Below are 23,475 nucleotides of genomic sequence, written 5' to 3'. Positions count from 1 at the left end.
TTTATTTATTTATTCATGAAAGTCAGAGAGAGAGAGGCAGAGGCAGAGGGAGAGAAGCAGGCTCCCCGCCTAGCAGGGAGCCCTATGCGGGACTCGATCCCAGGACCCTGGGATCATGACCTGAGCCGAAGGCAGACGCTTAACCATCTGAGCCACCAGGCGCCCCGACAAACTAGATTTTAAAACAAAGACTGTAACAAGAGACAAAGGAGGACACTATATAATAATAAAGGGGACAATCCAACAAGAAGATATAACAATTATAAATATTTCTGCACCCAACATGGGAGCACCCAAATACATAAAACAATGACAAACACAAAGTAACGAATTGATAATAATACAGTAACAGTAGGGGACCATAACACCCCACTTACATCAATGGACAGATCATCTAAACAGAAAATCAACAAGGAAACAATAGCTTTTCATGACATGTTGGAACAGATGGATTTAACATATATATTTAGAACAATCCATCCTGAAACAGCAGAATACATATTCTTTTCAAGTGCACACAGAACATTCTTCAAAACAGATCACATATTAGGCCACAAAACAGGCCTCAATCAATTCAAGAAGACTGAAGTCATACCATGTGCCTTTTCTGACCACAATGCTATGAATCTAGAAGTCAACAAGAAAAACTCTGGAAAGACCACAATACGTGGAGGTTAAATACCATGCTACTAAACAGTGAATGGGTCAAACAGGACATAAAAGAATAAAAAAGTACATACAAACAAATGAAAATGAAAACACGAGAGTCCAAAACCTTTGGGATACAGCAAAAGTGGTTCTAAGACAGAAATATATAGCAATAAAGGCCTACCTCAAGAAGCAAGAGAAAAATCTCAAATAAACCACCTATCCTTACACTGAAAGGAGCTAGAAAAAGAACAATAAACAAAGGATAAACCAGCAGAAGGAAGGAAATAATAAAGATCAGAGCATAAATAAATGACATAGAAACTAAAAAAATAACAGAACAGATCAATGAAGCCATTGTTGGTTCTTTGAAAAAATTAATAAAATTGATAAACCTCTAGCCAGGCTTATCAAGAAAAAAAAAGAAAGGACTCAAATCAATCAAGTCACAAATGAGAGGAGAAATAACAATCAACACCACAGAAATACAGTTATAAGAGAATATTATGAAAAACTATATAGCAACAAATTGGACAACCTAGAAGAAATGGATAAATTCCTAAAAACATGGAAGTTACCAAAACTGAAACAGGAATAAACAGAAAATTTGAAGAGACCAATAGCCAGCCAAGAAATTGAATTAGTAATCCAAAAACTTCCTACAAATAAAACTCCAGGACCAGATGACTTCCCAGGCAAATTCTACTAAACACGTAAAGCTCAAACTATTCCAAAAAATGGAAAAGGAAGGAAAACTTCCAAATTCATTCTACAGGTCAGCATTATCCTGATACCAAAACCAGATAAAGGCAACACTAACAAAGAGAACTACAGGCCAATATCTCTGAGGAACAGAGATGCAAAAGTTCTCAACAAAATACTAGCAGACTGAATCCAATAATACATTAAAAATACCATTCACCACGATTAAGTGGGATTTATTCCTGGATTGCAAGGGTGGTTCAATATTTCAAATCAATCAATGTGATACACTACATTAATAAGAGAAAGGATAAAAATCATGTGACCATTTTAATAGATGCAAAAAAGCATTTGACAAAATAAACCATCAATTCCTGATAAAAAAATCCTCAACAGAGTATGTTTAGAGGAAACATACCTCAACATAATAAAGGCCATACATGAAAAACGCACAGCTAACAACATCCTAAATCGGGAGAAACTGAGAGCTTTTCATCTATAGTCAGGAATAAGACAGGGATGTCCACTCTCACAACTTTTATTAAGCATGTACTGGAAGTCTTATCCACAGCAAACACAAAACAAAAAGAAATAAAAGTCATCCAAATTATCAAGGAAGAAGTAAAACTTTCACTATTTGAAGATGACATGATATCTACATAGAAAACCCAAAAGACTCCACCAAAACACTGGTAAAACTGATAAAGTCAACAGTCACAAGACACAAAATCAACATACAGAAATTTGTTGTGTTTTTATAATGAAGCAGCAAAAAGAGAAATTAAGGAATCAATCCCATTTACAATCCCACCAAAAATAATAAGATAACTAGGAATGAACCTAACCAAAGTGGTGAAAGACCTGTACTCTGAAAACTATCAAACACTGATGAAAGAAACTGAAGAGGATACAAAGAAATTGAAAGATAGTCCATGCTAATGGATTAGAGGAACAAATATCGTTAAAATGTTGGTACTACCCAAAGCAATCTATACATTTAATGCAATCCCTATCAAACCCAACAGCATTTTTCACAGAACAAGAACAAACAATCCCAAAATTTGTATGGAAGCACAAAAGAGCCCAAATAGCCAAAGCAATCTTGGAAAAGTAAAGCAAAGGTGGAGGCATCACAATTCCAGACTTCAAGGTATGTTACAGAGCCGTAGTAAGCAAAACAGTATGGTCCTGGCACAAAAATAGACATGTATATCAATGGAACAGAAAAGAAAACCCAGAAATGAGCTCACAACTATATGGTCAATTAATCTTCAACAAAGCAGGAAAAGAATATCTAATGGGAAAAAGATTGTCTCTTCAATAAATGGTGCTGGGAAAACTGGACAGCCACATGCAAAAGAATGAAACTGTACCATGCTCTTACACCATACACAAAATAAACTCAAAATGGATTAAGAACCTAAATTTGAGATCTATAACCACAGAAGTCCTTGAAGAAAGCACAAGAAGTAATTTCTCTGGCATTGGCCACAGCAACTTTTTCCTAGATAGGTCCCAAGGCAAGGGAAATTAAAGCAAAAATAAACTACTGGGACTACATCAAAATAAAAAGCTTCTGCATGGCAAAGGAAACAATCTAGAAAACTAAAAGTCAACCTGCGGAAGGGGAGAAGATATTTGCAAATGACCTATCCAATAAAGGGTTACTATCCAAAATATATAAAGAACTTATAAAACTCAACACACAAAAAACAAATAATCCAGTTAAAAAACAGACAGATGACATGAACAGACATTTCTCCAAAGAAGACATCCAGATGGCCAACAGACACGTGAAAAGATGATCATCATCGCTTACCATGAGGGAATGCAAATCAAAACTACAATTAACTACCACCTCACCCCTGTCAGAGTGGCTAAAATCAACAATACAAGAAACAAAAGGTGTTGGTGAGGATGTGGAGAAAAAGAAACACCCTTGCACTGTTAGTGGGAATGCAAACTGGTACAACCACTGTGGAAAACAGTATGAAGGTTTCTCAAAAAGTTAGAAAACTACCCTATGATCCAGCAATTGCACTACTATTTACCCAAAAAATAAAAAACACTGCTTCAAAGGGATTCATGCACCCATAGGTTTACAATAGCATCATTTCCAATAGCCAAATTATGGAAGCAGCCCAAGTGTCCATCGACTGATGAATGGATAAAGAGGTGGTATATATATAAAATGGAAAATTATTCATCCATAAAAAGGAATGAAATCTTGCCATTTGCAAGGAAATGGATGGAGCTAGGGAGTATAAAGCTAAGCAAAATAAGATAGAGAAAGACAAATGTCATTTGATTTCACTCATATGTGGAATTTATGAAACAAAACAAATGAGCAAAGGGAAAAAAAGAAAGACAAATCAAGAAACAGACTCTTAACTATAGAGAACAAACTGATGGGTACCAGAGAGGTGGGTGGAGGGATGGGTGAAATAGGTGTTTGGGATTAAGGAGGGCACTTGCTGTGATGAGCACCAGGTGATATATGGAATTGTTGATTCACTATATGCTACAACTGAAACTAATATAACACTGTATTAACAACTAGAATTAAAAAATAAAATGAAAAGTGGCTAAGATGGCAAATTTTATGTGTTTTTTTACCACAACAACAAAAACAATTCACTTACTGGAGGTCTTCTGCCATGACTAGTTCTCACTGCTTGCTGAAAAGCTGTGTCATTCTCTAATTCCTAAAATGAAAAGGCAAATTTAACATTCAGTATGAAGGAAGAATTAAAAAAAATAAGTTTAATGTCTTCTGTTTGGTATTCGTGATCCTCTATAATTCATCTTACCCATCTGTTGGTATCTAGGTAGTGGCTCAAGGACTCCTGTCCTCAAAACTCCCCCGTCACGCTACCCAAATGTCAAGCTTCCTTTCTTGTCTAGGAAGAGGAGTACTGGTAATGTCAGTCAACTGTAAGGTATTCTATTGGCCATGTTTAAATGCGTGGTATCATTATGCCTGGTTAAAAGATCAAGGACACAAGGATACGGCCTTTCTTCTTCCTTCTTCCAAACAGCAAGAGCAGTAAGAGCAGGGAAACACATCTCTTTCTCACCCTCTCTCTCTCTTTTTTTTTTTTAAGATTTTATTTATTTATTTGAGAGAGAGAGACAGAGAGGGACAGAGAGAGCACAAGCAGGGGGAGAGGCAGGCTCCCTGCTGAGCAAGGAGCCCGATATGGGGCTCGATCCCAGAACCTGGAGATCATGACCTGAGCTGAAGGCAGACGCTTAACCATCTGAGCCACCCAGGCGCCCCCTCCCTCTCTTTCTCTCTGTCCTCTCTCCCTCCCTTCTCTTCTTCCATATGCTGGGACCATGGTTACTACTAGCCCCATCCTGAAAAAGCCTTAGGACATTTCATTTCACTGGAGAAGTCAAGTCTGGAATTCAGGCTGGAGCTGAGCAAACAGAAGGCTCCACAGGGTCCAACCTGCTGTCCCATTTGGGGCCAAAGCCTCAGTTGAAATAAAATGTTATTGTGCTTTGCTGATTCCTGCATGTACTCAGATTCTTCCTCAGGAAAGGTGAGGAAAGTAGTATTAGTCAAAAGCAAGATACAAATGTTCCCGGGTTTCCAGGACAAATGCCATTTTTAGACTCTCAAAAACACCCAGTCTTGCCAACCACCAACCTTCTAACCAGCCTTTATTTCCTACTCTTTCACCAACGCAAACTCTGGCTCTAACCCTTCATACAGACGTTAGGGCAACTGTCAGATTTGCCTCTGATTTATTTCAGTCTACTTTCCACAAAAATGTACTTGCTGATTGTCAAAAAAAAAAAAAAAAAATTAAAAAAGAGTCACTATCAATTAACTTTTAAAACCTCTGCAAACAATTAAAGTAAAATGTTTATATAACCAGGATGTTAATAAAATGCACTTTTAAAAAAAAAGATTTTATTTGACAGAGAGAGAGAGAGCACAAGCAGGGGGGGAGCGGCAGGCAGAGGGAGAGGGAGAAGCAGGCTTCCCAGTGAGCAGGGAGCCCGATATGGGGCTCGATCCCAGGACCTTGGTATCATGACCTAAGCCAAAGGCAGACGCTTAATGACTGAGCCACCCAGGAGCCCCTAAAATGCACTTTAAATGTGATTTTATTATGTCCAAGCATTCTTTAATTTTTACCTTAAAATAATCTTTATAACCTTCCATGTCAACTATAGAAAATTAGTAAGTACACAATCCTTGGTTAGTTATGGAAACTAGGCAACTTTCATATGAAGTACAAAGCCAAAGGCAACTTTCAGCATAATTAATTATACTACTTTGGCAGATCCCTTAGGAAAAGGAAGTCTAGTATTCCTAAACGATAAATAAAATTTTATTTAATTAACTCAGTGAATCCTAACTAAATGACAAACTAAAAATTGTCAACAAACTCTCCAATTACAAATACCAAACTAACACAACTTTTGTAATTTTTCTTTGTTCGTGATTTTATTAGCAATCTGCATAATCTATGAATATCTTAGAAAATGTTTCAATTAATTCATTTATATATGAAACTTATTATTCCAACTAATTAAGATATAAGAAAACTGTGGGTAAACCAAACGTCATTTTTATTTTACTATTTAGTTTATTTTTATGTCTGCCATTCTGAATATTCTCTTTGAATTAAACAATGAAGCCACACTGTGATGACCTGAGAAGTTAGGAAATTTCTCTGGTGCTTTAAAACTGATCATATTCATTATCTATTAATTCTACTTCTGGGACTCTAGCCAAGGAAATGCTTGCTCAAAATACAGAAAATCATTTATGCATAAAATTGTTCACTGCATAGTTGTTATTTACAACAGCAGAAAACTGGAAATAAATATCCTATGATCTGAAAATAGTTCTAATCATCTATACATATTCAGTAAAATGCAGCAATTAAAATTATACAGTTGACCTTGAACAACACAGGTTTGAACTGTGTGGGTCTACTTACATGTGGATTTTTTTCCCAGTGAATATACTGGGGGGCGCTGGGTGCCTCAGTAGTTAAGCGTCTGCCTTCGGCCCAGGTTATGATCCCAGGGTCCTGGGACTGAGCCCCACATTCGGCTCCCTGCTCCGTGGGAAGCCTGCTTCTCCCTCTCCCATTCCCCCTGCTTCTCCCTTTCCCACTCTCCCACTTATAATTCTTTTTTTTTTTTTTAAAGATTTTATTTATTTATTCATGAGAGAGAGAGAGAGAGAGGCAGAGGGAGAAGCAGGGAGGATCAGGGAGCCCGATGTGGGACTCGATCCCAGGACCCTGGGATCATGACCTGAGCAGAAGGCAGACACTTAATGACTGAGCCACCCAGGCGCCCTGATGCTTAACGACTGAGCCACCCAGGCGCCCCGTGTTTTAATATGTTTTTAAAAAGGAATCTATATAATCATATCTATGTGTATACAGAGTGTACACAAGGAAGGAAACACTTGTATGTATTAAAAGACAGGAATACAGCAAAATGTCAAGTGATCAATTATATTAATCTATAGGTGATCTTTGGGTGACAGGATTTACATCATTTTATTTTTCTCCAAACTTCTGTATTTTGGATTTTCTACAAATGATTATATCTCTTAGATTTTTATTTCCTATAGAGTAAGTGAATGGTTTCTATTTTCTTTGTTTTCTTTCCAGGCCTCACATTTACAGACTACCATTTTTCTCCAGAGGAAAAAACAACTGAAAAATTACTAGAAGCAATATAAAAAACTCTAGAATAAGATTTCCTAAATTCATATAAAGTCCTATAAATGCTAGTATTTGATTATTATATACTAGCAAAAAAATTAACAACCATATTCTTCACCCTTTTTTCACACACTATTTCAAGGCAACTTTATAAAAAAAAGTTTTGTTTTGTTTTGTTTTACAGTTTGGAAACTCTCTCACAATGATATAAAGATTTAAAATATTCAAATATTTTTTTAAAAATTCAAATATTTGTCTTAATAACAATTTCATCTTTAGTTTAAGTAGATATAGATGATATAAATGGATGATAAATGATACCATTTTATCCAAAAATATATAGAGATACACATAAATTTACATAGGGAAATGTTTGGTGAGATAAGCATTATATGTTAACATTTATTTCTGGATGGTGACTGTTTCTGTGATTTTAATTTTCTTTACACGTATTTCTATTTCCTAAGTTTTCTATAAAATACTCATATAATTTAATTAAAAGAAAAAAATCACTATATGACATTTCAAATTTATAGTATTTAAAAAAAACTGGTTTTAGATACCTCGAGTGACTTAAATCTTTCTACTTACACATTCAGATACCTAGTGTTGGAAAATACAAGTATATAATTGATCCTAATTTGTTTATATAACCTTTCTCATGACTTTCCCTTTTGCTGAAATTAGTATTATTAGAAGTTAGTACAAAGCCTAACACTTTTCTAGGCTTTTAACCAGTTTATTTGATCTAAAGCAAAATAAACAGAACAGTCAAATCCAAAGTTTTCATGAACCAGCTGGTTAGCAAAGACCAACATAAAAAACTAGATTTTTTTTACCTCAGTATCATAGGTTGGATTGTAGTCATTATAACCAGAATAAAGATCATCTTCATCTGTCTCTGGGGCCAGGTGTACATTTTGCATCATTTGTACCTATGAAAAATTGGCAGTGTAAATATGTTCTTGGTATATGAAGTAATTCTTAATTGAAATAAAATATAACTACTTAACAACCTTTCTGGTCAAATTTACTGCTACATATTTTTATGACTTAAAATTTTTTCACATCAAATTCTCAAAACTAGGTGTCAAAACATTCATTCATTGCTCTCATTTCAAATTTATTCCGCACCTATTACATTAAAAGGACAGTGACAGGCACTCGAGAGAAGTACAGTTGGTTGCCCTTATTTTCAAAGAGCTTAGTATCAAATGCAGAAGAACATATGTCAATTATAATGCGATGCAGAAACTACTACACACCCACTACAATGGTTAAATTTAAAAAACCAACAACACAAAAGGTCAGCAAGAATATGGAGTAATCTAAATAGTCATACACTGTTATTGGGGGTGTAATATGGTACAATTTTGGAAAAAAAGGCTGGCAGTTTCATAAAATTAACATTTATTTCTTATGACCCAGCAACACCACTCCAAGTATTTACCTGAGAGAAATGAAAACACTGGTCCACAGAAGTATTTATATAAGAATGTTCACAGGAGCTTTATTCTTTACAGCCAAAAACGAGAAGCAGACCAGATGCCTATCAACACAATGGATAAGCAAATGTGGCATATTTATGCAACCAAGTATTATTCAGCAATAAAAAATAATGCACTGCTCACACATATAATATGAAAGAATTATGTTGAGGGAAATAAGCCTCACAAAACTGTACCTTATGTGTCATTTCATTCATTTAAAATTCTAGGACAGGCAAAACTATTGTGGAAAACAATCGGAACAGTGGTTGCTTTTTAGGCATTGGGACTGGAGACTGAATGGAAAAGTGCATGATTATAGAATTTTCTAGGGTGATAAATATTCTATATCTTGACAGGGGTTTGGGTTATACTGGTATACGCACTTGTAAAAACTCAACAAATGCATACTTGAAATTTTTCTTTTCATTGTACATTTTTTCTTGAAAGAAAAAACTGTAAATAAATAGCAAACTATAATTATTATGCATTTAAGGGAAAGCTTAATATCTGTAATTTAGTTTGATGTGCATAAAAATAATATGGATAAATGAATAGGTTTGTGATAAAGCAAGTACAGAAAAATGTTAATGGTAGAATCTGTCGCAGGTATGACGTTCACTATAAAATTCTTTAAGCTTTACTGTACATTTGAAAATTTCCATAATAAAATGTTGAAGAAAAAGTGTAAGACAGAATAAAACAGATGTCAGAGAAAAATATAATTACAGTATACATATACTGTAAGTAAATGCAGTAATTACTAGAGAATTCGGGAAGAATTCTTGGACAAGTAATCATTCAAATTGAAAAATATTTTAGGCAATTTGGGGGAGGAGGCAGGCTAGCTACCCAAGAAATGCAGTATTGAACTACTTTATCTTAAAATACATATTTTCTTTAAAGTTTGTACAATGTTAACTGTGCCAGTAAATTCTGACAAAAATTTCAGCTTAATCTTATTGCTCAGTATAATGCCAAACCTATGTGGCTACTTGTAACCTTTAAAAAAATTTTTTACGTGAAATATAAAATTACTAATTTTTTATATAATTCACATATACATAAAATTTACCTTTTTAAGGTGTACAATTCAGTGGTTTTTAGTATACTCACAAGGTTGTGCAACCACCACCACTATCTAATTCCAGAACATTTTCATCAACCCATAAAGAAATCTGAGACCCTTTAGCAGTTACTCTTCATTTCTCCCTCCACCTAGCCTATGGCACTAATCTACTTTGTCTCCACGGATTTGCCAATTCTGGACATTTTATATGGAATCATCAAATATGTAGCCTTTAATGTCTGGCTTCTTTCACTTAGCATAATGTTTTCAAGGTTCATCTATGTTGTAGCACGCATCAGTACTTCATTCCTTTTTTTTTTTTTTAAAGATTTTTTTATTTATTTGACAGAGAGATACATAGCGAGAGGGGAACACAAGCAGGGGAGTGGGAGAGGGAGAAGCAGGCTTCCCGCCGAGCAGGGAGTCCGATGTGGGGCTCGATCCTAGGACCCTGGGATCAGGACCTGAGCCGAAGGCAGACGCTTAATGACTGAGCCACCCAGGCGCCCCAGTACTTCATTCCTTTTTATGGTTGAATATTTTATCTATTAGTTAAAGGACATTTGGATTGTTTCACTTTACGGTTATTATGAATAATACTGCTATGAACATTTGTGTGCATTTAGTGTGGACCTAAATTTTTTTTTTTTTAAAGATTTTATTTATTTGACAGAGAGACACAGCGAGAGAGGGAACACAAGCAGAGGGAGTGGGAGAGGGAGAAGCAGGCTTCCCGCTGAGCAGGGAGCCCGATGCGGGGCTTGATCCCAGGACCCTGGGATCATGACCTGAGCCGAAGGCAGACGCTTAACGACTGAGCCACTCAGGCGCCCCGGACCTAAATTTTCAATTCTATTGAGTGTATACCTAGGAATGGCATTGTTGGGGCATATGGCAACTCTACGTTTAATTCTTGGAAAAGCTGCTAGACTCCAAAGTGGCTGCACATTTTACATTCCACCAGCAATGTGTGAAGATTCCAATTTCTCCATGACCTAGCCAACACTTGTTATTGCCCCTCTTTTTGATTATTGCCATTCTAATGGGTATATAATGGTATCTTTGTGGTTTTGATTTGCATTTCCTTGATGACTAATGATGCTGAGTATCTTTTCGTATACTTATTGACCATCGTATATCTCTTTGGAGAAATGTCTGCTTAGATGCTTTGCCCATTTTTAAAAATTAGGTTATTTGTCTTATCTGAGTTATAAAAATCCTTTATACATTCTGAATACTAGACCTTATCAGATTGATTTGCATATATTTTTATCCCATCCTATGCGCTGCCCTTTCATTTTCTCAATAGTACCCCTTGAGATGTCCTTTGAATTTTGATCATATACAATTTCTCCATTTTTTCCCTTGGTTGCTTGTGCTTTTAGTGTCACATCTAAAAAAAAAAAAAAAAAAAATCACTGCCTAATCCCAGATCAAGAAGATTTACACCTGTTTTCTTTTAAGAGCTTTACAGTTTTAGCTCTTACACTTAGGTCTTTTGAGTTAATATTTCATTACTTTTTAGAGATGAAAACTATGAGAGAAAATGTCAATCAGATAGAAATGTTCACTTCAAACACCACCAAAAGTATTAAAAGTCACCAGGATACAAACTCCCAGTTATAAAATAAATGTCATGAGGATGTAAATTACAGCATAGAGACCATAGTCACAATATTGTAATAACTTTGGTGACAGATGGTAACTAGATTTATTGTGATCATTCTGTAATGTATATAAATTTCAAATCACTATGTTGCACAGCTCAAACTAACATAATATATATGTCAACTATACTTAAAGAAATAAAAATTTGAAAAATAAAAGTCACTGGTTTAAGATAAAGAAAGTATTTTAACTTAAAAGCTTTAGCTCAGAGAATGCTATACCAGTGGTTCTCAAACTTTAGCGTGCCTGAGAAACTGAAGGGCTTATTAAAATAAATTGTTACTCCCCCACCAGCAGAGTTTGTGATTCATTAAATCCTGGGTGGGAGTCATCATCACCCCCTCTATTCCTTTACAGTATGCATTTCATACAGTGTGCTGGTCTGAGAACCACACTTTGAGAACTTTCTAATTATGAGCCCCATTTCGGTCAGTTCAACTTACATGCATGTTATGAAAAAAAAGCAACTTTTAGAACTAGATATCCTTCTTGCTGGGTCGCAACCACAATGAAATTAGCTTACATCTGAGACTATTGCTGAACAGACATCGACTGAGCAAATTAATCTTAGAGATGCAGAAAGCGAGGCCAGGAAAAGTGAAGTATGGGTGACAGAGCAAATACTACAACTTCGGTTCTCTGGATTCCCCAAGGTTTCAAAAGCAGTTCATACACGTAACAACCCATTCGTGTTGCAACGATCTGGGGATGACACTAATATAAATTAAGTGCCAGTAACATCTTTTTTAAAAATGGAAAAGTTTTTTTTTTTTTTTTTATTATACTCTCCCACTAGTCAGTGGGATAGTTGGACAGTTTACATCCAAGATGCCTCAAAAGGTCACAAGCAGAAAAGGAAAGTGGGATTTTAGCCCTCGAAAGAATCCTGGAAAAACAATACGTCAAGTCTTTGGAATTTTGTTTCATCTTTTTGAGGCTGAGTACAGGTTTATGCCTTCTGTTGTGTTCTCTCATATTTCATGAATTAAACGTTTTATTAGAAAATTTCAAAAGTTTTACATAACACACAAAAATAAAGATGACTGTTCAGTGTACCTGCTATGAAATGCAAGAGCTGGTGGAGACGTCTAAGCTGGGTTCGAATTTCCCGGCTGCAGTGTTAATGATTTGGGACACCCATCCGGTGCGGAGCAGCACTGCCTAGCCCTGCTTAAAGGAGTAACACAAACTCGCCGACTACGGGGATCAACGTTTGCGAACCAACGCCCGCGTTTCAGGGTGGACAGACGTGGGGCCTGCAGGCCGCGGCCAGCCCCAGGCGGGACGGAAGGAAGCGCCGGTGGGCAGGTAGAGCCCCTCCGCAAACCAAACCCCCGCCCCGCGCGGCGCCCCGAGGACCCGCGCGGGGGCGTGCCGCCAGGGGCCCGGCCTCGGGACGGCCCCCCGCCGCGGGCCCTGCGCCTCGCCGCCCGCGCCGGCCCGAGGCGCTCCTCGCCCCCGGGCCCTTCTCCTACCTCGCGGCGAGGAGGAGCAAGGAGAGCGCGGGTCTAGCGGGGTACGACGCGGCTTTCTCGAGAAATCTGCGAAAAGCCCGTGGAGGCCAGAGCGCGGCGCCCAAGTCGTTGTCACGCGCGGAATCCAAGGAAGCGGCTCCCACAGTGCTCCGCGCCAGAGCGCGAGGGGGTGGGGGGAGAAAGTGGGGGTGGGGCGGGAGAGGAGTGCGGCCGGGCGGGGGCGTGGCCGGGCGGCGCGGGCCCAGAGCTGGACCCGAGTGGAGGAGGGGACGGCTTGTGTGTGTCCGGAGCACGGTAGGGGTACCCAGTGCGCGGCCTCTATTTGGAGTGCGAAGGAAAGAAACCCGACGGTTTATAAATCCTGATGAAATCAGCCAGGAGGATTACCCGGGGATGGTACTAGGTTACTATAAAGTATCTCCTGTAGCCATCACACTGATGTGAGCCTGCAAGCCCAAGATTCGTGTAATCATTGACTCCCTTTGGTCACCCTGTAGAGTTGCTCAGATGAGATGCCTGTCTCGGAGGCACCGGCTCCTTCTTCCCTCCTTCCTCATGTCTAGGTGTTCCCACAGCACCCTGTGTACGCCTTATCCAAGCACTTCATGTATTCTCATCTGGTGAGTGTCTTAAAGGGCAGGAACTGAAACTTTGTATCCCAAGCAGCTAGAACCAGGTTCATACTAAAAATAAATGCACAGTATGAATGAGAAATTCATAATTGTTTAATATCATTGAAGTTTGTTTTAGATTTTGAAGATTAATGGGAGTCATGCAGGGTAAGTCTAGACACCAATAATTAACGAGTTTCAAACATTAAGTACATGTTGGGAGACATATTTTTAATACATTATATGTATGTCAATATGGTGTTTTAATTATCATTATTCACAAGGTTATCTTGAGGAAAAATGAGGGGGAACAATTTTTTATGAATCTCTGGACTATTGTGTTTAATGAGTCAGCTGAACTAGTCCATAGTACTTAGTTTTTTTTGTAAAACACTGGTACAGATGCTGCTGTGAGGACTTTTAAAGACACAATTAACAATTAAAACAGTAGACTTTGAGGGGCACCTGGGTGGCCCAGTCGTTAAGCATCTGCCTTCGGCTCAGGTCATGATCCCAGGGACCTGGGATTGAGCCCCGCATTGGGCTCTCTGCTTGGTGGGAAGCCTGCTTCTCCCTCTCCCACTCCCCATGCTTGTGTTCCCTCTCTTGCTGTCTTTGTCTCTGGCAAATAAATAAAATCTTTACAAAAAAAAAACAGTAGACTTTGAGTACAGCAGATTACCCTCCATCATGTAGGTGGGCCTCATCCAATCAGTTAAAAGACTTATGAGAAAAGACTGATGTCCCTGGAGGAGGAGAGAATTCTGCCTCCAGGCTGCCTTCAGACCCCAGCTGCCACATCAGCCCTTCCCTAGGTCCCCAGCCTGTGGTCCTGCCCTGCAGATTTTGGATTTGGCAGTCCCACAACTGCAGGAGCCAATTCCTTAAAATAAATCTTAATATATGCATTCTTTTGGTTCTCTTTCCGTGGAGAACTCTGACCAATAGAACTATTTCTTCAAGGATGTTTGTATAGGGAACAGTTTGGACCATTGAGATGGTTGTCACCCTCCGGTGCAAAAGGCATGTTTGTTGCTATCCAGTATATTAAAGATAATATCTCCCTCTGAGGCAAAGCTTGGGCACTTTGGCCTACAGTCCATTATAAAAGATTAAAGTTTCCTAAGTTCAGGGTTCCTCAGCTGTGACCCAAACCCACTGCATGTGCAGCATCCACCTGGCCTACCGTCATGGGACTTGGGGAGGCAAGGAGAACTGAAAGGAATATGAAGCTCAGGCTGCTTGCTGTGCTGTGAAGAATAAAGTCCTTTGGTTCGGGTACTTTCTGCCAGCATTTGTGAAACTGTGTTAGATTGTTAGTTTGGAAAGAGGGTAAACTCTTACACAGTTTTTGATAGTATCTAGCTACAATGCCTAGCTGAAAGCATGTATTTATTACATATTTGTTGAATTAATTAGGGGACACTGTACAGCTCTTCTCTCAAGTTGTTGCACTTCAATATATTAGACAATTTTTGTTCTCTTTTTAGGTCTCCAGGCCTAAATTTCTATAAATTTCTAGCTCTATAATTCTATAAAATTATCTACAGCTCTAAAATTCTATAGATTTCTAGCTCTCTCAAAAAATATTTTTATTGGAAACAAATTCAAGTTCCTTTATACTTGGTTGCTCTATAAGCATGATATTACTTACCCAGAGAGTGATCAATCATCTCCTTCATTTTAAATATTGTAATGTAGATATCACTTACTGAACATACACTCATAATTGACAGACAAAATGCTGGGGTCACATAGCTTGTATTTCTCAAAAGCTCCACAGAGAACAGAGTTTTATCTTTTTTGTTGTAGACTATACTCTAGTACCTAGGGAAGTGCCTGAAAATAGTTGGCACTCAATAATTATTTATTGATGGGAGCGCCTGGGTGGCTCTGTCGTTAAGCATCTGCCTTCGGCTCAGGTCATGATCCCAGGGTCCTGGGATCGAGCCCCTGCATCGGGCTCCCTGCTCTGTGGGAAGCCTGCTCCTCCCTCTCCCACTCCCCCTGCTTGTGTTCCCTCTCTCACTGTGTCTCTCTCTGTCAAATAAATAAATAAAATCTTTAAAAAAAATTATTATTTATTGAATAAATTGCCAGGGCTTGTGATTACTGACCTATAGAGGCAGGAGTGAATGAGAAACAAGCAACAAGCATGAATCTTACGTTTAGCATAAGCAATCGGGGAAAAACTCTAGTGCCACTAATTAATATGGAGAACACTATGGGAGAAGCAGATTTGAGAGAAAATAAGTTTAATTTTGAACATGAACATGTTGAGTTTCAGATGTCTGTAAAATATGCAAATAGAGATGTTTGAGTAGGCAACTGTATATAAAGATGTAAAGCTCAGAGAAGAGATTCCATCTGGAGATACACATTTGGAATTCACAGGCTCCCAAAAATTGATGGAGCGGAAGCCTGAGAGTGCATGAGATTATTCCTGGGGAGGAAGGTGTGGAAGGATGAGAAAAGAGAGCCTAAAACTTAGCCTCAGAAACTCATGATTTAAAGATTTTGATCAACAATAGCCAAACTATGGAAAGAGCTCAAATGTCCATTGACTGATGAATGGATCAAGAAGATGTGGTATATATACATAATGGAATATTACTTAGCCATCAGAAAGAATGAAGTCTTGACATTTGCAACAACACGGATGGAGCTAGAGTGTATTATGCTAAGCAAAATAAGTCAGTCAGAGAAAGACAAATACCATATGATTTCACTCATATGTGGAATTTAATTAACAAAACAGACAGGGCACCTGGGTGGCTCAGTCATTAAGCGTCTGCCTTCAGCTCAGGTCATGATCCCAGGGTTCTGGGATCGAGCCTCTCATTGGGCTCTCTGCTCCACGGGAACCTGCTTCTCCACGGGAAGTCTCCTACTCCCCCCGCTTGTGTTCCTTCTCTGCTTTATCTCTGTCAAATAAATAAAATCTTAAAAAAAAAAAAAAGAAACAAAACAGATGAACATATGGGAAGGGGAAAAAAAAAGAAAGAGAAAAAAAAAAAAACCATAAGAGACTCTTAACAATAGAGAACAAACAGGGTTGATGGAGGGAGGTGGGTGGGGGATGGGATAAATGGGTGATGGGTATTAAGGAGGGCACTTGTTGTGATGAGCACTCTTGTGGTCCCATTTTCTCTGCTGGATCTTCACTAAGTACAGACATAAAAAAGGCAATGGTGGGATTCATCCAGGGTTGGAATTTGTTAGGCAGTTGCAAAGAAAGGGCAGAGGGAAAAAAAGAGTTTTAACAGTAGACATGAAATTTAATATAAATAAAAGGGGAACTGAACTAAAGGGAGCTAATGAATAGGAGGAAAGTAGAGGAGTTAGGTTAGAAGTGCTGATGAGGTCAGAGGAACAGTTGCAGTAGGGTTACTTCAACAGATTGGAGAGTAGGCTTTCTGAATGAGTGATGATGGAAGTAGTACAGTTTTGAGATGGTAATAAGGTCCAGGATTTGATGATAGGTGTGATCTGGAGGGAACCGTTTGGGATTCGGAGTCCAGAGTTGAGGTCACTGGACTAAGGTATACTGAGTCAGGTGGCAAATAAATGAGGGAGAGCAAGGAGAAAGTTGGAAGAGGTTTGAAAAAAGGTATACCAGATGGCTTGAGATCCACAGCCACAGAAGGGTTGCAAGAGGGTGGGGAACTGATGGTCTGAAAGCAGTGTGGGGAAGCCAAGGAGAAGCTACTAACCCTACTTCCTGACTCAGATCCCTGAGCAGTGAGAAAGTAACCTGAGAGGCCTTCATGGGAAGCAGTGTCCTTGGAGGACAGCCAGTTTTCCCCATTTAAGAGCAGAGGGGTGAGAGAATACTGGGGAAAGAATTTGAAGGGGGCACCTGGGTGGCTCAGTCGTTGGGCGTCTGCCTTCGGCTCAGGTCATGATCTCAGCGTTCTGGGATCAAGCCCTGCTTCCGGCTCCCTCCTCAGCGGGAAGCCTGCTTCTCTCTCCCCCACTCCCCCTGCTTGTGTTCCCTCTCTCGCTGGGTCTCTCTCTGTCAAATAAATAAATAAAATCTTAAAAAAAAGAAGAAGAAGAAGAAAGAGTTTGAAGATGTGGGGAAACCATCAACATAGGACAAAAATTCCAGTGGACTTGGGGAAGGGTTGGGCCAGGGTATGGCTGCTGACAGGAATGACTTGCTGTCTGGGTAGTGACCAAGGACAACAGGGATGTGAGAGGGGATGGCTTTAGACTGGACACTCTCTGGGAGGGCTTGGGCACATAGTCCTAACAGAATTCTTCTGGAAACTGAAAGAGAGGTGCAATGTTCCCTTTCTTCATGGCCAGCTGTTGATGGCGGTTGCAGGTCATCAGCAGGGGCTGGTACCCAGGAGCAAGTGGGCACCAGCCTTGTGGACATTTATTCAGTGGAGGGTGGTTGAGGGTGGATATGCTCAGTCTGGTTTTTGGGATTGGCCAGATGCTCTCACTGTCGTGGGGTCACTACTCTTAAAGTTCTCTGTTGTCTGTCATCCATCAGTAATGCTATCTATCTAGCTGGCTACATTTCTCTCCAGTCATTCCTCTCCAGTCATTCCTCTTCCCTCCATCTCCCTAATACCTAGAGGCAACCATCTTCTCTTGTCTGTCAGGTTACCATAACTTCCTAATTTTTCTTGCTGCTTCCTCTTTAGTCTTCACTCTCTTTCAATTTATTGTCAAAGTGATCATCCTTAAGTGAAAAGTGATCACAGTATTCACTGCTTAGAACCTTTTGGTGCCCTCCCTCCCCACTCTGCCTTGACCTCTGGACAAAGTCTAAACTCATAACGTGACTTATAAGGCCTTCACAGTCTCAGTACTCAGGATTCTTTGCTGCAGCCAAGAAAAACCACTTCATGCTAACTTAAGCAGAAAAGGAGTTTTTTAAAAAGGTATCAGGTAACTTACAGAATTGTCAGAGAGGCTAAGGAATAAGGTTTGGAAAAACAAAAGAAACTCAGGGAGGTAAGGCACAGACAAAATCAAATCAGAGGAACAAGCTGCCTAAATTATGGAGAGCAACCCTCAAAGTTTGCTCAGGACTGAGGGAATTCCTAGGATGTGGGATTTTCAATGATAAAATCAGGAAAATCCTGGGCAAACCAGAACAAGTTGGTTACCTTATAGTCTGCTGCTGTAGGCATCTGTCATTTTTTTTTAAGATTTATTTATTTGAGACAGGGAGAGTGAACAAGAGAGCACAAGCCAGGGGGGGAGAGGCAGAGGGAGAAGCAGACTCCCCTGCTGAGCAGGGAGCCAGCTGTGGGGCTTGGTCCCAGGCTCCTGCGATCATGACCTGAGCCAAAGGCAGACACTTAACCAACTGAGCCACCCAGGCACCCTGGCACCTCTCATCTGATACCTTAATACTTGCCCTGCACTTGAGTCCTGCCATCTTGTCATTGGACACTTGATGTCATCTAGCTATATTCTGTTGTTTCTGGCACGTTCTGCCTTACCACTGGATACTGGGTTCTAGGCACCATGAACTATTTCTAACCATCTTGCCCTTCATTTTCCTCCAACCAGAATCAAAGTCCCAGATGGGAACATGAGCTGACTGGCTTTAGGTTGGTATACCTGGTTCCAGGAGTTCAAAGACAGGATATCTGCTCCCTTTGAGGTTCCTCCTGCTGATTTTGGGATTCTCCTAAAATGGAAAGGGTGTTCAGGTGTTAGACAGCCAAAAGTGACTAATGTCCATGACATTTCTCCTTTTTTTTTTGCCTTCCTCACTTGCACATTATGCCCCAGGCTATACTTAACATCTTTCAAGTCACTGGAAGGTATCATGATCTCTCTCACCTCTAGGCCACTACATAAGCTGTTTTGTTTTTCCTTTTCTTTCTTTTTTTTTTTTTAAGAAATTATTTATTTACCTGAGAGAGAAAAAGAGAGAGACAGCATGAGCAGGGGGGAGGGGCGGAGGAAGAGGGAGAAGCAGACTCCTCGCTGAGCAGGGAGCCCAACACGGGGCTCGATCCCAGGACCCTGAGTTCATGACCTGAGCTGAAGGCAGATGCTTAACTGACTGAGCCACCCAGGCACCCATTTTTGTTTCTTTTTTTTCTAAAATGGCCTTTCTACAGTCCTCTTAACTGAGCCACCCCTTTCTCCAGGATGCCTTCCCTAATCCTTGGTGTATTAGTTTGCTAGGGCTACCGAAACAAAATACCCCAGGCTGAGTGGTTTAAACAACAAAAATTTATTTTCTCAGAGTTCTGGATGTTGGAAGTCCATGATCAAGGTGTCAGCAGGGTTGGTTTCTGCTGGGTCTCTTTCCCTCGTTTGCACGCATCTGCCCTCTTGCTGCTGCTTCGTGTGGTTGTCCCTCTGTGCATGGCACCCCTGGTGTGTCTCTGTGTGTCCTAATCCCTTCTTGTAAAGACACCAGTCAGATTAGACTAAAACCCACCCTAAAGGCCTCATTTTAACCTAATTACCTCTTTTTTTTGTTTGTTTTAATATGGATCACTTCATGAATTTGTATGTCAACCTTGTGGAGGAGCCATGCTAATCTCTGTATCATTCCAATCTTAGTATAAGTGCTGCTGAAGCGAGCACTAACCAAAGGCAGTCACATTCTGAGATACTAGGGGTCAGGGCTTCAACATATGAATTTGGGGGGACATAGTTCAGTCCCTAACAGCTGGTTTATGTTAGGTCCTGTGTATGCCTGTAGTATGTTGATCTTCCACTATGAGGGTACATAGCACAGTTTCATAGTTTACTACTTATTTGTAAAAGTTTACCCAAGTCAACCCCATATTGCTGCTCACCACTGGATTCCCACCCCAGTACAACAAAACTTGATTTATCTGATAAGTAAGTTAGGCACTGTGACAACCTTTCACCTATTCTTCCCAGAAAAATACCACGAAATGCATCATTGCTTGTGAAATATTTAAAATTACCATGATTCTTTTCTACCCTAAAAGTTAAAAGCAAATTAGCCTGAAAATGCAGAGTGAAAATTTTTCCCCTCATTTTTCAAGTAACAGACCAGTTATTTCCTAGGGCTAATGACCTGACCAGTAAAACATATAATCCCTTTTATATTTATTAGGAAGATAATCACCACTCAGTACTTTGAAAATATGATCACTGAAGTTCCAGAGCCTCTTTTTCTTTTGCTGTTTGACACAACAGCAACCCATACTCCTACCTGGATGTTTTATCAGGGGCTCACTTTGTGTTGAAAAGTGCAAGAAAGAGTGAGTAGGCCTAATTTTACATATTCTACATCAAATGTACTGTACTCTCTCCCTTTAGAGCCACTTAAATGAGATTCATATTCCTTAGTATGAAAAACACTGTTTTTCCAACTGGAACCAATCAAGTCTGGAGAAATCATCCTCATGGACTTTGGGAAGGATATTTAGATACTAAATTGCAGATAGACCCTGTACTCACAGTTTAAATAAATATCACATTTTGTGCTGGGACTTGTAAGATTTCTTACTTGTGAGTTACAAATTAACTTTAACCTGCTGATAATTTCAATCTGTTCTGAAATAAATGGACATTGGACTGTAAATTACCATAATGAAAGAGTCCCATTCCCTTCACAACCCAAAAACTATAGTCATTAACAAGTCGAAATTAATATGTAATATACAAGGAGGCAGGAGGTATTTGAAGTTGTACCCACACTATCACATGCCTCAAGGGTAGCATCTGAAATAAACAAAGCACAGTTTAACCTAAGATTCTAATTTATAACTAGGAAGTGTTCATTAAAGGCCAACCATTAATTTCATAGTATATTCTTTGCCAAAGAGGAATTAGCCAGTCTATGACTGAACATTATCACAACTTACAACTTTTCAAGGTTGAAAAGGCAAGTTCTTTGCCTTCTAATGGTAAAGTAACCCAACTCAAAGGCACATATAAAAATAAAATTAATGAGGGGGCCTGGGTGGGTAAGTGGGTTAAGCATCTGCCTTCAGCTCAGATCACCATCCTGGGCTCTCGGGATCACTGAGCCCCAAGTCTGGCTCCCTGCTCAGTAGGAAGAATGCTTCTCCCTCTTCCTCTCCCCCTACCCCCACTCTGCGTGTGCACGCTTGCACTCTCTCTCAAATAAATAAGTAAAATCTTTAAAAAATAAAATAAAATTGGTGACATTGGCTACATATCACTCAAGTATGATAGTCATACAGCTAGTACAAAGCACTTGGTTGATTTTCTCTCTTTCCCTTTTGATTTCCTCTCTCATCCTGGAGCATTACTTCTACTTTAAATCTAGCTCTAAAATCTTACTACTACCAAAAATTCTTAATGTGTACAACAAAGAAGAGCCTAATAATTGAGTTGATTGGCATAAATCTTTAGAATTATCCACATTTTACCATAACTCTTCAAATATCTTTTGGATTTTTCATCCATAATTGAGTTTTTCAGTTAAAAAAAAGCATCACTTAACTGGAGATTTCAGAGGGATATCTAACAGTTGTGTCAAGTTTACCACTTTCTAGGTATAAGCACAACCTCCAGTTTCTATTCCTATTAATTTTGTCATGATTTTACAGGTATTTACTCCATCTACAGTCAAAACCCTCCATTTCCTGGACCTCACCTGCCTTTCTAACCTTATTTTCTTTTGTTAAGGAGAAGTAATGATTCTGGAAGCAAAGATGAAGTACTGAGGGAAGGTTTACTGCCAAACAAGGAACCTGATCCAGATCAAAAGTTGGGCTCCAGGGTTGAGACTCTGTGACCTGGGTCTTAGGAAAGCAGTGTCCGAGGTCTGGAGATATCCAGGCTCATTGGCTAGGCATTGTGGAAGCATATTTCTGTATTTTGTCAGAAGGCAGTCTCTTCTATGGGTGTGAAGTGCTTGTTTTAGGGTAGTGGTGACTCAGTTGTCCTTGCTGATTCAGGATTATGGAATCCTAGCTATCGTTAAAACAGAAATCAAGTCTGCATTTCCTCCTATCCCTCAGGTGATATCATCCTCATCATCATCACCGATAGTATCCTTATAAGCTTCTGTAGATGGGGGCCATGCCTCGTCTTTCTTGGCATCCTCCATGGATGTGTAGAATAAATTTTATTTTGGTCTTAGCTTTTTCAACTACACAAAGAAAATTGGAAGGTTTTTAAAAATGCTCAAAAAATTTTACTTGTAAGGGATTGTAGACAACTTCAATAAAATTTCTGGACCTGAACATTCTTTAATCCAATCCATAAAGTTTGCTTATACTGAGTCCAAAGTACATGTAGTAATTCAAGTGCAGTTACATTGATTATAATAGAGCTAGCCATAACATTAGTGATTAATAATTATTATAAAATATTTGTTAATAATATAATTATATATAAGAATTACATAACCACATAGAATAATTATATAATTATAATACTAATGATTATATCATATAATTTTATGATATAAAATTAACCAATTTAATTTAATAATTAAATCATATTAATATTTAGTCCAAATTACATTTAATAATTCAACATTTTTTCTCCAAGTTTATCCCCATCTTACCGAAAAGTCTACAAATCAGGGGACCTTCTTTTAGCATAGAGTTGTGCCCTATTCTTTTTATCACAAGGTTAAGAAAACAGAAGATAAAGATGACAGTAAAGGAAGACTATGACTTTCTCCCATAAGCGAAAATACTATCTTTTTTCCCAAATAGATGGATTTTAATTTTTTTAATTTTTAATTTTTTAAAATTTTGTTATGTTAGTCACCATACAATACATCATTAGTTTTTGATGTGGTGATCCACGATCCATTGTTTTTGTATAACACCCAGTGCTCCATGTAGTACATGCCCTACTTAATACCCATCACCAGGCTAACCAATCCCCTCTCCCCCCTCCCCCCTAAAACCCTGTTTGTTTCTCAGAGTCCATAGTCTCTCATGGTTCATCTCTCCCTCCAAATCCCCCCCTCATTTTTCACTTCCTTCTCCTCCATGCTATATATCTCCATGCTATTCCTTATGTTCCACAAATAAGTGAAACCATATGATAATTGACTTTCTCTGCTTGACTTATTTCACTTAGCATAATCTCCTCCAGTCCCATCCACGTTGATGTAAAAGTTGGGTAGTCATCCTTTCTGATGGCTGAGTAATATTCCATTGTATA

The 23,475-nt window shown here is 39.0% G+C and overlaps 2 protein-coding genes and 1 non-coding gene across 3 annotated transcripts in view; 1 reads left to right on the top strand and 2 right to left on the bottom strand.

The window, feature by feature from the left end:
* The window catches only part of IFT88 (intraflagellar transport 88), a 125,041-nt gene extending 112,136 nt beyond the window's left edge, over positions 1 to 12,905 (bottom strand). Inside the window, exons 1-3 of the mRNA XM_081815493.1 lie at positions 12,752 to 12,905; positions 7,892 to 7,987; positions 3,966 to 4,055 (exon numbers count right to left, since the gene is read on the bottom strand). Coding sequence (XP_081671619.1) covers positions 3,966 to 4,055; positions 7,892 to 7,981 — 180 coding nt within the window. The 5' untranslated portion in view covers positions 7,982 to 7,987; positions 12,752 to 12,905. The remainder of the gene's footprint in view (positions 1 to 3,965; positions 4,056 to 7,891; positions 7,988 to 12,751) is intronic.
* The window catches only part of CRYL1 (crystallin lambda 1), a 171,525-nt gene continuing 160,498 nt past the window's right edge, over positions 12,449 to 23,475 (top strand). Inside the window, exon 1 of the mRNA XM_081815413.1 lies at positions 12,449 to 12,584. The gene's annotated coding sequence lies outside the window, so the exon portion shown is untranslated. The remainder of the gene's footprint in view (positions 12,585 to 23,475) is intronic.
* LOC115938164 (U6 spliceosomal RNA) lies at positions 19,829 to 19,932 on the bottom strand. The gene has a single exon (XR_004073355.1). It is a non-coding gene; the product is annotated as a U6 spliceosomal RNA (small nuclear RNA).

This window comes from Leptonychotes weddellii, chromosome 3 (assembly GCF_054177405.1).
Source record: "Leptonychotes weddellii isolate Sample4059 chromosome 3, ASM5417740v2, whole genome shotgun sequence".
NCBI lineage: Eukaryota > Metazoa > Chordata > Mammalia > Carnivora > Phocidae > Leptonychotes > Leptonychotes weddellii.
Note: the sequence above shows the minus strand (reverse complement) of the source record. Positions and strands in the feature narration are given on the sequence as shown.